The sequence below is a fragment of the Coenobita brevimanus genome, chromosome 2 (assembly GCF_032717465.1).
Source record: "Coenobita brevimanus isolate Jiangsu-jjx chromosome 2, ASM3271746v2, whole genome shotgun sequence".
Lineage (NCBI taxonomy): Eukaryota > Metazoa > Arthropoda > Malacostraca > Decapoda > Coenobitidae > Coenobita > Coenobita brevimanus.
Window position 1 is genome coordinate 43,970,213 of NC_136955.1, and position 17,863 is coordinate 43,988,075.

At 42.1% G+C, this 17,863-nt stretch overlaps 1 protein-coding gene across 1 annotated transcript in view; it reads right to left on the reverse strand.

Moving 5' to 3' along the window:
• GABA-B-R2 (gamma-aminobutyric acid type B receptor subunit 2) overlaps positions 1-17,863 on the reverse strand; it is a 506,646-nt gene that overhangs the window by 9,284 nt on the left and 479,499 nt on the right. Inside the window, exons 18-21 of the mRNA XM_080266192.1 lie at positions 5,156-5,371; positions 5,101-5,110; positions 1,610-2,710; positions 343-480 (exon numbers count right to left, since the gene is read on the reverse strand). Coding sequence (XP_080122318.1) covers positions 343-480; positions 1,610-2,710; positions 5,101-5,110; positions 5,156-5,371 — 1,465 coding nt within the window. The remainder of the gene's footprint in view (positions 1-342; positions 481-1,609; positions 2,711-5,100; positions 5,111-5,155; positions 5,372-17,863) is intronic.

Below are 17,863 nucleotides of genomic sequence, written 5' to 3' on the forward strand. Positions count from 1 at the left end.
AAGTAAAAAAAAAATGAAGTTGCTTGACATTTGCTAAAGTAAAGAACATGGCTGAAACTTCTGTCAGATTCAGCAGATTCACCTGGCGTCGCGGGGTGTCTATGACCAGACGTTTTCTTCTAGGTCACCTGTATATGAGGTACGAGAACCTATAAATCATCAGAAAACAATCTGTATTAGCAGGGAGGAACGACTGACTGTATGTGTGTAAATTGTATGAGTGTGGAGGAACTACCGACCGCAAATGTACTCATCGTTGACCAACTGTTTGCTGGAACACCACGATACAGGTTGTGCATCAGTGTAGAGGTACTATTGACCGCGAGTGTATTCAGTACTGACCGTCTCCTTGCTGGAACACCGTGACACAGGCGCGTCACTGCGGGCAGAGGTGACGCTGTAGATGCTGCCGGAGACGGAGCCACGGCTGCTCATGGTGCCCAGGCTCTCCTGGCTGGCCACCCGACCCCGCCCACACACCTGATGGGTCCCACCCAAATACACTCAAAACTCACTTTTGCATCTAGGCTCAGACTTAAGCCTTCAAATGCATCAGAAAGAGAGTGAATGCGTTGAGTAATGCACTGGAAATGGATGACATTCAAAGGGAAAAGCATAAAGTTTATGGTGAAATGTCATCCAAAGGGAAACACATATAATTTATGATAAAATGTTTTAATGTGGGAAATAGAGTGGCTGATATTTTGGAAATGGTGAGCCGTAGAAGCGATCGCTACTGAGATTTTAAAAAGGTAACAGCACCTCCTGTATTAACCTTTGTGAGTTGTAGCTTACATTGTGTGCAGTCTTTAATTACACGGAAAGTAATTGCGATATCAAATATAGATCTGACTTAAGGAATTTTTAGAACGATTCTTTTTATTTTCTAAACCATTGCAGGATGCGTTCTAATACAAAAACCAGATAGTTTCCTAGTACCTATAACATTGTGGAGGAGCCCAGGCCAAGGCTACCATATCCCAGTCACTTAGGCGACTGAGAGTGAAGTGAGGCTAATATGCTGTTATCTATTACCCGGTTGCACATCCTATGAAGAATTTGTGCCTTTACTCATTAACGTTCTCTTACTACGACACACCACTCTGTCTTACGTATTTCTCTACTTTATCTCCCCATCTTATTGTCAGTCTTCTTTTTCCAGTCTGCCTGTATACATATCATCACACCATCCTTTTTCACCGTAATCACAGATACAGAGTTACAGTACATGCAGCCTTTAGTAAAATGGTATATGTATACGCTGATGGGTAGGATAAATCAAGATCAATGATTCCATGCCATTCCTTGGATTTGCTTCAGACAAGAAACTCCTGCCGGCTTGAGCATTGTCTGTGGGTTGCTGTGCGTGATTTATACTTGGTTTCTGAGGAATATTAAGGGAGTATTGAATGTGTGCAATATTGGTTGTATAGCCATATATGGATAGGAACATGTAGTAGCAGGTAAACATAAAGACCTACAAGTAGACATAATGATTTACACAGTATATGTCACAGTTACTTGTGTCAACAGGTAGGCTAGACATGTAAATGGGAACACAGATATAGCCACTGAAAGAAAAAATGAAAGTAGAGGGAAAAAGACATACCTGATGCTCAAGGCTGTCGGGACTGTCTGTCCTCCTGGGAACGCCATAACCATAACTATCCTGCCCAGGGGAATGTCGCCCGAGGTGTGGTGGAGGTGTGGGTGTGGCGACAGGGGTAGGATCGTCTAGCATGACTGTGGGGGAGCGGGCACGCACGTGTTCTAAGCTGTCCTGGCTTGGTGACCGGCGAGACACGACCTCACCAAAGCTGTCTCTTCGAAGGTGTGCCCTGGAGATAGTGCGGGTGGTGTCACGCTCCTCCACCGGCACCCACCTTGTCCGCCCATCCCCACCAACAATCATCTCATGGCCCTCCAGGTTACTGTCTGGGGCCTGGTCCATCATGAGTTCGTGAGGCAGCGACACCTCACAGCATGAGCAGGCCAGGTCATCGCAGGACCTGTTGCGGCTGTGAACTGGTCCTCTGCCCGGGGGTCTAGGTGGTTCACTGCCCCGTCTTGATGCTGGGGCCTGGGTGGGCAGGAGTTCCGCCTGCAGCTGGTCCGGCATTTGTCTTGGTGGCATAGAGTCTCTCTGTGCCATCTGGGCCGCCCGGTACCCAGTGGGACCGTCCCCTGATATGTTGTAGCCAGCTGCCAGGTTGGCCAAGGCATTACTGTTTTTCTCACTCATTGCCTGGTAGTTGGCCGTGTTGTTTATTATTTTGATATCAGTGTTTTTCTTTCCCACCATTGAAGGCATTTTCTCCCCGCTGTCTTGGTTGTTGAGGGGAGTGTACATGTTACGAGGCACTTGGCTGTACTTGGCTGTGGGGTTCTGCCTTAGGCTGGTGCGACGGTACGGGCAGGTGTCCCCGTGAACCCCTGGTGGACGCACCCCGCCCACCACCCCACCACACTCTGGGGGTATAGGCGCACCCCCGTACTCTGGCATTGTCGGGGGTGGAGGGGCATTCTCCAGGGGTGGGCCCATATCCACCTCCCCCCTGCTGTATCGCCGAGACCCTTGCAGGCTGGTCCGGCTCGACCTCCGCTGTGACAGGATGGCCCTCTCCTTCTGCATCATGGCGCTCCCATAGTCGTGCACATACACTCCACCATACCCACTGAAGGGAGTGCTGTCACGATCCATCACTGGGTCCTGTAAAGCAACCAGTGAACACCACTGTGGGGTGATGTATTACCCACTCAATATACAATGCTGTTATACTATGACTTCCACTAGCTGATTAAATAATATAATACTTACCCTTATGCTGTAATTAGTGTAATTATACTGCATTTTCTGCATTTGGTTATCTCAGCCTTGAGGACAGTGATTAGTTGATGCAGTTTCCTGACATGCAGTCAGTCTATTAAGCTTTAGCCCCTTATCCTTGCTCTTATTTAACTCTGACTGTTGTAGCCTTAAACTTTAAAATGCAATGGATAAGGCACCTTAGACTAGGTTAGTAGGCTGGAATAGCAGCTCAGTGTTACATGTTGTTATTATTATTATTATTATTATTATTATTATTATTACTATTATTATTTTCCATCCACCCATCATCTAATCCTACGTTGCCCCATGAGGAGCGTTGGAGGCCGGGGCTAGGAAAGTTGGTCCTGGCATTTAAGATGAGAGTGACCAGCCTCACTCATCCCTAAGTGGCATTACGTGAGCAATAAACACCAACCATCCCTTGGATATAAATCTTCACCGGCTCAATCCGATTGGAGCACCTTTATTACCCACTAAACCACCAGGAGCCAAAATTTGGTTATATGGTTACCACCCAGCGTGGGAAATGGTTTCCTGGTGTACAGGAAGTCATTTGGCTTGTCACTCAGTGTAGAGTCACCCATAGGCAGAAGGAAGAGGAAAGAATGAAGGAAAGAAAGACACAAGAGGGAGTGTAAAGTCACCCACAGGCAGAAGAAAGTGGAAAGAATGAAGGAAAGAAAGACAGAAGAGGATGGATGGAAAGAAGGATGGAGGAGAGGAAAGGGCAGACACCCGAGAGCAGCACTACATCAAGTGAGTGGATGGTGAGCGCCCCCACCTACCACATTTTATTATTATTATTATTATTATTATTATTATAATTATTATTATTATTTTCTCCCTACGTGTCAAGTGGGGTTGGTGGAGGATTAGTGCCCCTCCCTGTAAAACAATTAACTCTAAGCCCTTGGCCACCCCGTTTGGGATACATGGCGTCTGGGAATGAATGAATGAAATGAATTATTATTATTATTATTACTATTACCTCCCTTTCTTTGGGGGAAGCAACCAATGTATATAGATAGATAGATTATTGTTATTATTATCATTTCTATTATTATTATTATTATTATTATTATTATTATTATTATTATTATTATCATCATTACTATTACTATTATTATTATTATTTTTATTATTATTATTATTATTATTATTATTATTATTACTATTACTATTATTATTTTTCCATTTCGTCATTCGTATAAAACCACTCAGGTATTACTTTGGTTGGAGGGGGGGGGGGTCGAATATTAAAATCGAACAATGATGACATTACTAGACACACCTTTATTATATCACACTGAAACTCCTCCCCCTCCCCCCAAAAAAATTTATTTTATATCAAAACAAAACTGACTATTTATCAGCCCATTTTCATTTTATATTTAAAGTACACACCTGTATGTAAGAGAACTACATTTATTAGAAACTGTTGCTTTGGCATCTTTTTAGTTATTTAGTTATTTATTCATTTTTTTTTTTGAGGGGACAAAGATGTAAAAATATGCTTAAAATCGTTTTTTTGCAAACAAAGAGGAATTAAAATCATTGTAACTTGTTAGCTTCACATAAACGTATCCGATAAAGCCAGAATTCCGGGGGCTTAGATGATGAGTGAATGGAAGCGTGGCCCATTGGACCGGGCAAACTTGGGTTGTCTGGACGTTGCTACTCCTCACCCTGTCTTAGGGTGGAAAAGGAGGTCCGGATGATGATGATGATGATGATAATGTAGCTTGTTACAGAATGCTCTGCTGCTACTCGTACGTCACACACTGTCAGAGTCACTTCACTCAGTGCATATGCCAGCCATAAGCGTCGTTGTTTGCTTGGCGGTAGTCTTGTTTTAATATTACTTTCCATGATACAAGATTTTTAATAAGAATTAGGTTATGACAATGACTGTCTGCACGGAAATTGTTAGTTACCTGGTAACGCAATAGTTACCTAATATGCGTAGTTGTCTGACAGGGTATGTATTGATTCCCAGGTATATATCATTTACCTGGTAAGTCAAACTGCCTTAACCCCACTGACACCAATGGCTTCCTAACATGCATTACCTGTCTGTGTATTCACGCATTTGACGTGTTAATATTGCCTTGTAAAGTATTTCGAAAAACAGATGACATGTATAAGTAAACTGGAAGATATTACAAAACTGTATTCAAGTAAACTGCACAAGAAATTTCGCTGGGACGTGTTTTTGAACTTCCTGAAACCAGATGAAAACGAACCTCAGTATGATGAGGTCAGCAATTTACCTGGTATGGGCTGGGGTGCATGGGTTGTGGTGGTGGTGGGGTGGGCATCACAGACTGTGGTGGTGGCATGGCCGGCTGGTGCGGCTGCGGTGGGAGGGCTGTGGAGGTGGCAGGGGCGGGACCCGGGAGGGGAGAGGGGCCGCTGGGTGCTGCCATGTGCAGCATTGGGATGGCCTCCACTGTGGTTGGACATCCGCCCTCCGCCCTCATCGACATGCTCTTGCTTGGGTCTCGCGGGGTTTGGACAGGTGAGGCGAACGTCACCCCACGCCTGAGGTCACAATGGGGCTGGTTAACCCTTGCGCTGCTATTAGAAATGATTAAGCCTAGCATATCCTGAGTTTACTTAGCTGAGGGAAGACCTATACCGTAGCATTTGAAGGATTAAGTATATCATTGCAATTACGTTGCTATTGCCGACTTTACTAATCTCTTCAATCTACCACACGAGGTTTTGCCCAGCTGGGTGGAGGCCTATAGCAGTCAGAGGGTAAAAAGGAAACTAATAATTCCCTTCGCTGCTGTAGTCATATGGGAATCTTCTTAAAGTTAATGCCGGACGATTTTCCTCAATTAAGAAAAAGACTACAGCCATCAGAGGGTGAGCCAGGACTGGGTTTGAGGAGGGTAATGTAAGAGACGAGGGTTGAGGCTCTGCATAGGATACTAGATATTAGCTCACCACACTAGTAATGTCTTATGGAATATGGGATAAAACAGTTTATAACAACACTTGACAGAAGACACCAGCACGATACTGCGCCTTCAGCACCGTGAAAGACACAACGAGGCAACTTTATTACCATGTACCTAATGCTATTTTATCAGTTATACTAGCACTGAAACAGATATCAGTTAATCGTCAAAGTATTTTGTCTGCTATCTCAGAGACTGAAGAAATTTTTTTCATTGTAACGCCCTTTTTCTGCCGCGTAATTTATGCTATGGACTTACGGACACAAGCCTGAGGTAATGCCGTAACGACTGCTGTACTGGCCCTTGTACTAATATAGAATTAAAAGGGAAAGTAACATTGGAAAGCAAAAAGAAAAGATATATCCAGACACATAACTATAATACTTCTTCAGTGCTCAAGATAAAACTTTACAAATAACTGATGTTGAAAAGTGGCCTTCCATTTCAAAAGTATGATTCCGTAGAACAAATCACATATGAAATATACAAGTACTCTCCTTGTGTCAACTCATAATGTCAGATAATTCAATTACGATTACCCCAATGGGCCTCAGACCACACAAAATTTAAAGGGAACCTCATGCTGTATGATACTTCCAACATCGAATCCAATAAACAAGGAAGATTAGTTGTAAGATTTTATTTCCCCTCCCTTATTTTTCCATGTCCTCAGTAACTGGAACACTAGTATAAACATCCAGGTTTAACGCTGTATAAAACTGATGAACTGGGCAAACTACTGGTCTGCATTTCTTACAAAATGAACCTGTTAGCAACCATCTGACTGGATTGCAATGCACTGAAGATCAAGTCAAAATAATAAATCATAAGAGGACAGGTTCAGAGTTTAGCTATTCAAGAAAACCGAATCACAAACTTATGTCAGTAACCATGCTATTTAATGGCAATAATAAAGCAGGATATATTCATGAAAACAATCTGAAACTCTTTAATTTCATGGTTCAAAACTACAACTGGACAGAAGTTGAGCTTATAAACCAAAAATATTTACATGCCTCAAGCCATATTCTTGATGCATTGGCCGAAGCGAGGGTAGAAAGAAAAGGATGTGCTGGTGGGATGCAAGATGGCATTCAGGGGCAGAGGCGCGGGTTTGTGCTAGGGACATTGAGCAGATTGGTAATGGAGGAAGAGCAGGGTTGTCTTGGGGTGGTAGTGGGGTGCAGGGGAAGAAACATGTGAGACTGTGCAAGGTGCGGTATATGTTATTCGTTTCGGCTATGTTATTATGCTCTGGAAGACTTAAGGAAATGCTTAACGAAGGTGAGATGTTTTATAACGTATAATGCATTTCTGTGGTGAGAGAGATGCTGTATCAAAGTGCAAAATGGGACATGCTAAAGAATGGAGGTGTGTATGGGGTAGGGTGAAAGTCTGTGCAAGGGGTCAGAAGTGCGGCACTGTCTACTGTAAGGGTCTTGTTCCTTTTCAGTGAGCAAATTATTGTGCTGTACTGAGGTAACGTGATGCTTGGTAGGGATCAAATGGAGCGTTGTAATGGGGGGTAGGTGGTGGGAAAGGAGTGCTCTGTAATACTACGGTTGTAAATGTGTGTTAAGTGTACCCAACATGGCAAGTGAAGAGTTTATCATAAAGACTTGCAGTGATATCTGATGTATTTGTCATCTGAAAGCTAAAGAAGAGCCACACTTGCTTTTTAAACTATTTGGAATAAACATTTCTGTTGTTACTTTCATGATTTCTAACTGCACTGGAATAAACTATTTTCTGCAACAGTGCGTGTTGTTATCATACAACGGTTGTAAAAATAAGCGATTTCTAAGACACTGTTTTGGAGGGGGATGTACAATACCGTGGTGGAGGTTAAAGGTGAGGATTGGGTGTTGTGTGGCAGGGCGAGAGTTGGTAAGGATGTATACTGAAAAGGGAATGTGTGTGATAAGGGTAGTGGGAGGTGCTGTATAATAACAGAATATGTTCTACTTATCTACCATGCAGGTGAGGTGAGTAAGGAGTGGTGGTTAGTGTGGTGGTGTGTGGGGTAATATGAACACTGTAGTCATCTGGAAAACTGTGTTCATGTCAGGAGAATGGTACAAACGGTAATACATACATAAAGTTATGATTAAAAATATGGCTATGCGGTATGTGTTTGAATCTGGGACAAGTATTGGAAACAGTCTGTGTAACATAACTGATGAGTTCAGATTTGTATGATGTAATGCTTTTGAATCAGACTTATCATGCTGGTCTGTGTGGCAGTGAATGATATGGAAATATGAATATGATCATGAGCAGTTGTTGATTTTTATTTCTCACTAATTCTCACAGATGGTATTTTGACAAATAATTAATTTTACGTTCACATCAAGCTCATCTGTGACATATCTAATCGACAGACTTCGATGCATCAGTCGCTTTCAATATGTAAAATGTGTTTAACGTTTTTTAATGAACACGGTTTATAGAGTGGAAACAAAACCTTATTGTCCTGATGTGAACAGATGTCCGCACTGAATATACGCCACAAACATAATCAATGTCTTTTGTTGCCATGAAAAAGCTTGTATGATGAGCGATGCCTTGGGATAATGTGGCGATTTTGTCACCAACTATTAAATATTAACGAATGTACACTCACGTTTTTTTTTTTTTTTTCCCAAATATCTATGATTACTATTTTGAGCTGGGTAGGAGCACCACAACTACCCAATCATAAAGGCGTAGCAACCAGCAACAGTCGGTAGCAGTGAAGCTTTATATTTTAGCTCAGAAATTTGCAACTGAAAATCAGACATATCATTAAAGATCATTGAACAAGAATGTGGAAGTCGATGTGATTATTAATTTATCATAACATAAAAAAAAAAAAAAGACTCCTTCCAAATAAAGGAGCTTCCTATGTTTCTCAGCTCCTGGTCAAAGGAACTCTGTCCTCGTGTTCTACGAGCAAATGTGAATGCAAAGTGGCAGTGCGCTGGTTTTAACTATGCCTCTATGAGCTTGCTTGCATGATCAATGCTGGAGCATGTTTTTGATGTAAGGCGATGATGCTGTGCTTGGGCAGTGATCGTGTGGACTGCAGCACTGACTGAGTGCACAGTCGCTGCCCAGGTACTACACTGTTGCAGTGCTGCGAAACATACTCCGACACTGATCTTGTAAACGAGCCATAACGACTGAGTGGCTGAGTGTGACGTCTGCATGTCACGATTCCACTACTAGGGCACATCTTCCTCGCCGCATTCCATGATACTAATGGCTCTCATATAATACAATATGCTGTTAACAGCTAAAGTGATAATAATTTGACATGCCTATGGGCTTCTACAAGAGCACTAAAATCAATTTAAAAAAAAAAAAAAATCTTTACAACCACTCTTCAACAATATTTCGTTAGAGATGCAAGTCAGTTCGTTCGCACCTCCCACTTGTCATGAGCAGACAGCTTCGTTATACATACTCTCTTTTTTTTTTTTTTAATTCATGAAACGACTACTTTAGCTTTAAAGCACGGTTCCACTATTCATGTCTGGATCACCTAACAGTTACCAAATGAATCTGTCATTTGTGTATCTGGGAAACCTTACGCAGTTTTGTGTACGAACATCAGAAACTTTTCCATTGTAAGATCATGAATTTTCCATTGTCTTTTTTTTTTTTTTTTGACTATTTTTACCCACCATTTTAAAATAGTTGGTCAGATCATACATTCAAGCTGCAAAAGTAGTGGTAATGGGATGTTTTGATGAGTGACTTGTTATGGAATGATATGATGAACTTTAATGTGTACAGTGTTGAATGTACAGCTCCTCTGAGTCTGCATATACATGTTATACTTTGTGGTAAAATAAATATACTATGAGCAAATGAAGAAGCGATGGTGTTTAGTCAGTAACTTACAGCGGTCCTGGTTGGCTAGAGAAAGACAGAGAAATTGGAAGTAGCGAAAGGGAAAAGAAAAACTGAGCAGGTGCAGGGGACTGCCTTATAGCCAAGGGATGAGATCAAAGTAATGAAAGATCTTAAAAGCCAAATCAGAGATCAGAAATTCGCTGTAGAGTATTGTAAGGTTACCAGTAAAAGTTATGAAGACAGGAAGATCATTGAACATACAATAAAACACCAGCAAGACCATATAAAATAATGAACATAAAATCAGTTCAACAAAGATTTGGGTCAAGAAGTTTGACCTGAAAAATGGACAATATTTTCTACAAAGCATCACGACAGACTTCTCAGTTTTAACTATGCCTACTTATTCAGCATACATACTTCATACAGAGTACAAAAGAACACCACTTAAGAAGCAAATATGCACACTTTCACAAGTACAGTAATCATGGATATTATTGGAGTCGGCGCCAAGTGAGCCATTGTGATGCTCAGTGAGTTACTATAAATAGATGGACTATTCTGGTGGTAAGGAATACACAGAAAAGTTTACGTCATGCATTCCATAATGATTTGAACATTGTAGGGTGGATAATATTAAATCTGAAACGTCAGAAGGCAAAATAACTTAAGTACCAGAACAAAGAGTGTGAACGTGTACTGTATACTAATCCCCAGTTTCTGATTATCATTATTCAGAAACTGTTATTCTCAATAACTGTGCCTCTGTGCTGACACCCCGCCTAAGTAAGCTCACTTTTTCAGCTTGTATCTCTCCTGCTTGCTTGAGGTCTGCCATTATTCAACCTGTCCCAGTGAAAGGTGTTTTTCCCAACGCTCTAAATATCGCTCAAATGCTTTCAAATCTTGAACTTTTAAAGTTTTTGAAATGTGTCCTTAATAGGATGATTTTTAAGCACCAAGTTACAGTGCATCTTCAGGAAAAATGTAGGATGTCCAATGCGTATTTCAGTTTCATAATGTGTTTCACAGACGACTGTCAGAAATTGGGGCAGTTCTACGTCTCCACAATTTCTGTGTCAAGAGTATAGCAGTAAGTTCTTTAATCCCCTGAAGTTTCGAACAATAAAAACACCATCCTCGGACGGAAACGTCAGGGGAATACAGAACCTGAACACCGTCTTTTGTTTTCCCTTTCACCAATGTCATTAACCTGCGATTGTGGCCCTGAAACAATAAGGATGAATTGGGATAGACAACAAGAAAACACGGGAAAATAATATGTATCATGCGCCTTTTCTCGCACTTCATCTCCCATTAGGCCCCACTCCTCACTTCCCTCATTTAATATAAACAAAGAGGAGTATCATTACCTAATCTTTAGTACCAAGACACAGAAAGGAAGGTAGCAGTGGCCCTTGACATCATAGTAAGGACTAAAGAAGTCGAGGGAAGTTAGGACATTAACCTGTAATCTTGGTAATGCCTTTGAATATAAAAATGATGAATAACCATCGTGCACAGAGTGGATACAACTCTATTAATGAAGTTTTATGACGCTTTCATTATTTTGAATCACTTATTCATTGGAATCTACAACAAAGAAGATGTAGGATCAACGAGTAGGATGAGAAAGTTCACTCCACTCGCTAAGATGTTACAGTTACCTTTATCGCTGAGAGTAGGTTGGTAGACTGGCTCAGTTAACGCAAAAGGAGAATACGGTATTGTTATGGTGGTAGAATTAGGTTGGTGTTCATATCTGGAGATACGAGGAACACTGGAGATTTCGGCATGTCTGTTTTGTTTATTTTCTCTCTTACCTTGGGAGTTAATTCTTGCCATTGTCTTTATTGTGCATTGTTAATTTACGTGCATTATTCCGTAGGAAAGTGTGAGTTCTCTACTAGGTTCAAGAATATGTTTTATTGTGCAAGAAAATGCGAGTTCTCCCCAAGGCTCTGGAGTGTTCCAGGCTGTACTGGTGGGGGGGGGGGGTGGAGAGGTATTTAAAGGTCGGTCTCACTCCCGGGACTCACACACACCACAAAGTCAGTCAGGAGACAGGATGTGTGTGCTGGGCAATCCCCAGGTCCTGTCCTCCCCACTTACTGTTTTTTAACCAGCCCATACACCACTGACCGGGCTAATGTATGGCCCGGCCTGCACTATATGTGCAGGGAATCTTTCAACGAACGAACGATCCCGGGACTCTTCAGTTTTACCAACAGACCGCGTGAGTTAATGCGTGGCAGTGGCAGTTTAGTGAGAGTCAGAATGTCAGTAACAGATGGTCAGTGAACAGTGAGACAGTGAAAAGACAGTCACTGGCGGACGGAGTGTGACAGAGAGAGATTTAGTGACAGAGTCAGTGAGTCAGACAGTGAGAGCTAATCAATGAAGGACAGAGTAGTCAGTCAGGGTCAGTATGTGAGAGTCGGTGAATGGACAGTGAGTGACTAGTGGTGAGTGAAGGACAGAGTTAACGTGAGAGAGAGAAGTCACCGTGTTTTGCAAGTGTACAGTCGCCAAACTTTCCGCCTGGGCCACCTAGCCGCGAGAGGTGGGTAAAGGGTGCTGGCAACAGTGTAATGTTTGTTCGTGTGTACATGCTCGACGAAAGTTCAGATCATCAGCTCTCGTCTTCCGTACTGAACCTTAGTCAGAGTTCATCCCAATATTTAGTCTACAATTTTAGCCGATAGAATTTCAAAGGAACTTCTTGAAAGTACTGGATAATGCGAATACTGAAAACAATAAGGAGAATAACCTAAAAGACCGCATCTTTACATATATTACATAATTATAAACATATTCTTTTTCATTATTACATGACAACCCATGGCTAAAAATTGTCTACTGAATATTGGGGGGAAGAATCGTCGTGTGACCGACCCTTACGCTAGAAAAATAGATACCGGTGTCTGTTCGCATTTGGCCAGTCCTGGGCCGGTCACGATTACACCTATTGAAATACCATTCTTGATCTGAGACATGATTAGATAAGTGAGGTCATTAATCGTTACAGGATTACTCATTGAACGGATATTAATTTAAGCTAAGTAGGAGAAATAAGGAACTGTTGACGTCGGAGGCTGAAACTCGTTCGTTAAGGCTGCATTGAGTCAGTTAGTCATGAGCCGACGGGCGCTAAAGCGCCTAGGTTCGTGGGATTTAAAAAAATAAAATCAGTGTTACAGCCTGTAATGATAATTTCATGTTCTTTATGTTGCATTTACCAATCACATAAGTAATATCACAGGCAATAGTAATATAAATGTCCCAACAATTCATGAATCAATAGCATTTTGTGCTTAAAATGACTGGAAGCTTTTGCATACTGTGATGGAGAGGTGGTGTCTTCATCTTGCTGTAATGTGAGATAATGTTGTTCGGTGCATAATCGATGAGCGTGTAAATGTGTGACTTCACACATAAGCGGTACCGCTCACAATCAATTTTCCTTCTAATGTGTAATTCAGTCATTCGTTAGATGAATGGACTACAAAGGTGTGCTGTAATGACCATAGTCATATGAAATATGATACGGTAAGTCATTTTCCTAGCTGATGTAATAGCCTCTTCGACAAGAGTATGCATAAACTCTTTGCCTGTTGAGGTGACATTATTTTAGCCTCCTACCTCTTCGTGGTGCACCACAGAACACATAAAAACACTTACTTGAAGTACTACCAACGAGGATGTAAGCAACGGTTAACAGTGTCTGAACATCATCCTAATGTTTATTGGTCAGTGTCATTCATGATGTGAATGACAGGTAATCTTACTTGTAACTGGACGCGATGTTATGTAAATGCATTCCTCTTCAACCTGTACTGATAATGGTATCAAGCGATAACCCTATGATATGGAATTACTGATATAAGGAGAGAGAGAGAGAGAGAGAGAGAGAGACAGACAGACAGACAGACAGACAGACAGACAGACAGAGAGAGACAGACAGACAGACAGGCAGACAGACAGACAGAGAGAGGCTTGGAGCGATTCAAGTATTTAGTGCATTAACATGTTATAGAAAATAAAATGTTTAGTATTGTTAAGAATGTAAATATTTAGTAGAATGCTAATGGATCTCAAAAACTAGTTCGGCAATTATTATCACTGGCGGTATGAATAAAGTAACCCCCCCTCCCCCCGTCCGGCGCCTACCCTGGCATTCACCATGTCAAGCTTCCATCTTAAGCAGCTCTCCCACTGGTTTACCAGTTGCAGGAAACTGGTTGCATGGAATTGTTGCGTGTCACAGGTTGCACGGACTAAGGCCAAATAAGCATAGTATATGTTATTGTACTATATATAAAGGTATATATTTATACCATAATATACAGTATATATAGTACCTCCTTATAAAATTAATATAGTCTTATTTAATTGGCCTTGGTCTGAGCCACCTGTGGCACACAACAGTTTCCCGTGCGACCAGTTTCATGCAACTGGCTGAGCCGATGGGAGAGCCGTACTCCTGAGACATTTTTCTCCCCAGCCAACTCCGTACCCAGCCATTTATGGGATGAACTCTGACTCTGACTGAGGTTCACTACGGACGAAGAGAGTTGATGATCCGAACTTTCGTCGAGCATGTACACACGAACAAACATATACACTGTTGCCAGCACTCGTTGCCCACCTCTCGCGGCTAGATGGCCCAGGTGGAAAGTTTGGCGACTGTACCACAGCTGTGCCTAGAAGGAATGAAACCCGGAAGTGCTCAGCTACCTTTGATTAACCACCTGGCCTATCTATCCGTCGTTTTTTATGTAACAGTGAAACTCTGCGGTGTAGCAATTGGTGTCACGTGTGGGGATACGTTTTATGAGATAGAGATGCATGGACAGCCTGACAAAACGGGGGACGTAGCACTGGCAGATATACCCGCAGTGTTGAGAACATATCATGAAGAACAAAAGAAATATCAAGAAAAATTGTGGAATCAGCAAGAAGGACAAAGCAAATATCGAGAACAAAAAAAAAGATGAACAAATGAAAGATATATTGGCAGTGTTGAGAGCACAGCAAGAACAAAAGAACAATCTAGAAGCACAGCTAGAAGAACAAAGGAAAGATATACTTACAGTGGCAAGAGCACAGAAAGGAGAACAAAAAAAGCCCAAGCACAACACTATGCACGACTAGACAAACAGCTAAAGTGAGCACAGACAGGAGCTTTGCCAGCAACGACAGGGACAAGGAAAATGAAGCAACAAGAGGTGGTATACATCAAGGTAGAGAGAATAAGTAACCATGTAAGAGAAGTGAGGGAAGAGGTTTCCTGCACAATGGATGCTAAGTGAGAAGTGAAATACAGGAATTGAGTAACAGGGTCAAAATCCCTGAACAGTGTTTGCTTGAGGATCAGCACCCAGCAAAGAGTGAAAGCTGATCAGTGAAGGATGGAGTAGTCAGTCAGAGTCAGTAAGTGTGTGTCAGTGAACGGGCAGTGGGCGAGCAGTGGTGAGTAAAGGACAGAGATACCGTGAGAGAGAAAAGTCACTGTTTTGCAAGTGTGCCTCAGCTGTGCCTAGGCCCTAGAGGTAATAAAACCCAGAAGTGTTCAGCAACCTTTGATTAGCTGACTGGCCTGACTATGGGTCGCTCTTGACGTATCAACAAAGCCCTAAGGTGTAACAGTGTGTTTCAGCTCCAGGGAACGTTTCCCCATAAGAACTTGTGATGTGACATACTTAGCATTATTTTAAAGTGACTAAGGTGAGATGCATACCTCCAGCTTGAGGGAAACTTCTCGGAATGATGTGGTCAGTGTAACTGCGGCAAAACTGAATCTTTGTAATAGTGATGTGGGATTATGACAAAAGGAGGGCAAGTCAATACTGTAAGTATTAGTGTCGATAATATTCAAGTATTAGTTCTAAACAACAGCCACTGGCTACTTCCAATAAGAGATGAACGCCTTCCTTGTTTGAAATATCAGCCACAAGTTTTAAATTTGCTGCATAGGCTCTGTGGTAACGTACCCATAATGCATGTGCCTTGAGTGCAGGGTTTGACTGCAAATTCATGGCAGACGTTTAAAGTGGGTGCTGGTACCATGCCCTTTCATGTGCCTGCAATATGGGTTACATCCTGTTTCTTCTGTCGATGACATATTCAGAATCTGACACAGGCCAGTATAACACCAACATTTACATACGTCACTCGTTCATAGACATTCGTTCCCCATTCGCGATCTCCCTGTGATACGAAGGTCCTGCCCTGAACTGTAGCTAAAGGTTGATGCAGATATCAAATACTAATACTAGCTTTACTTTACACTTCTTCCCACTTAACCCTTGGCATGCAACTTGCCTCTTATGATTCAGCTCCAGGGGCATTCGACCTACCTCAAATGTGCGGAATTTTTAACAATGCGCCACGGCTTCTTGTAGAACTGTCGCCCAGTTTTCATGGCATATTAGACTTTCTTACGTCTCTCATCCCCATCTCCCAGGCTGAGCCAAGAAACAAAATAACAGTAGCTACAATGACGAAATATATGCACTTCCTGGTCCATTTATCATGGCGTTAACACCTGAGAAAGGCTCATATCAGTCCTGAAAAACTGGGCCATTAAGATAAACAGCACGTAGGGATGACAGCGGCTAAGGGAAGAGATGGAAAGATTAACTAAATCATGAAAGTAGCACGTCACACTCAAGTTCTGGTTTATTGGTCTAACTGGCAATTCACTGAGGCTTTACAGGAGTGCGTTCAGTTCGTATAGTTGCAGGTTTCCCACCAACTGGAAAACTTCCCCACAACACAAGTAACCCCGTAACAATGGCGAGTAAAAATATTTTCTGGTCAGATGTGTCGTACCATTTCAAAGATAATGGTGTACAATTGAAGGCATTTGAAAATAGTCACTGTATCGGAAATATTGCCACACCACGCAGCCTGTTTTGCATCCCCCCTTGCCGCTGTCCACGGTTTAAATATGGCGCGGTTTCCCACTCCAGTTCTTCAAAATCTCTACAGATTTTCTGGTGGTAGTGACGGGGAAACTACACGTGGTGGCACTGTACACCCTCGCTGGAGCAGCTGAGGCCTCACATGGGAGTCAGACCTCCTCATATTTCGCTGCACCTCGCCGTGGGAAAGAACCCTAGTCTGACCCTGAAGAGACACTGTCTGCCACAAGGGGGCACAGAATCACTGCATGATGTATTTACTGTACTGTACCTGTATGATGGTCCTAAACATAAGCAGTTGCTTACCTGAGGTTGAGGGTCTGCTTGGCCAGACAGACAGAGGTTAACCTGAGGTGTGTGACTTACTCCATATGAGTCAATTCAAGAGGCATGCGACCTGCCTCATATGAACATCATCTTCAACAACGCACCAAGCATTTTCTCAGCTTTCATCCCCACCTCCCAGGTTGAGCCCAGAAACATACTAACAGTTGCTGCTATGAACGAAATTCATGCCCTTCTTGATCGATTTATCATGATGTTAGCACCCGAGGAAGGCTCAAATCAGACTAGAAAACACAGTTTTTGTTGATATTATCAAATGCTAAGCAAACAGTGGCCAAGAGAAAAGAGAGAAGGATTAATTGAGTTATCGAAATTAGCATTCACGCTCAAATAATGCCCTGTTAAACTTACAGCTCACCAAAGCTTTGACAGGAGTAAACTCCGCTCGTAAAGTTGCCATCTTTTGCCAATTGGAAAATTTTCAACCACAGTAACTGTAACTTTGGTCAGTTAAGCAAAAATATTTTATGGGTTGTTGTGTAATACCTTTACCAAAACAGTGATGTATATCTGAAGTCATATTTCATTGGTCACTAAAATGGCAATACTGCCCCATCACAGAGCTTGTTTTGCACTCCCCCCCCCCCCTCCTGCCACACTCCATGGGTTAAGCAAGAGCAACAACAACAACAATCATCTTTCCAGTGCCTATACACTTAACATATTCTGGAGGATTTCATATTGACTCTCAGCAGTGTATTCAGTCGTATTAGTAAATCTTGACGGCCTAACTGAATTTCTTTAGCTCTAATTTACTCTTCTACCTTTCCATTCCCTCTTGTAACCATCATCGAATTTCATTGATCCATCGCTGTAAATTATCAGTGTTCTTTATTTGAGAATTAACTTTGTCATAAACGAGAACAGTATCGTTCAAAGGCCCATTCATTTTGATTCGTGATCACTGAGAACGTTTATTTTATTTAAGCTTCTGAAATTTCAGTTCTATCACTGGGCAT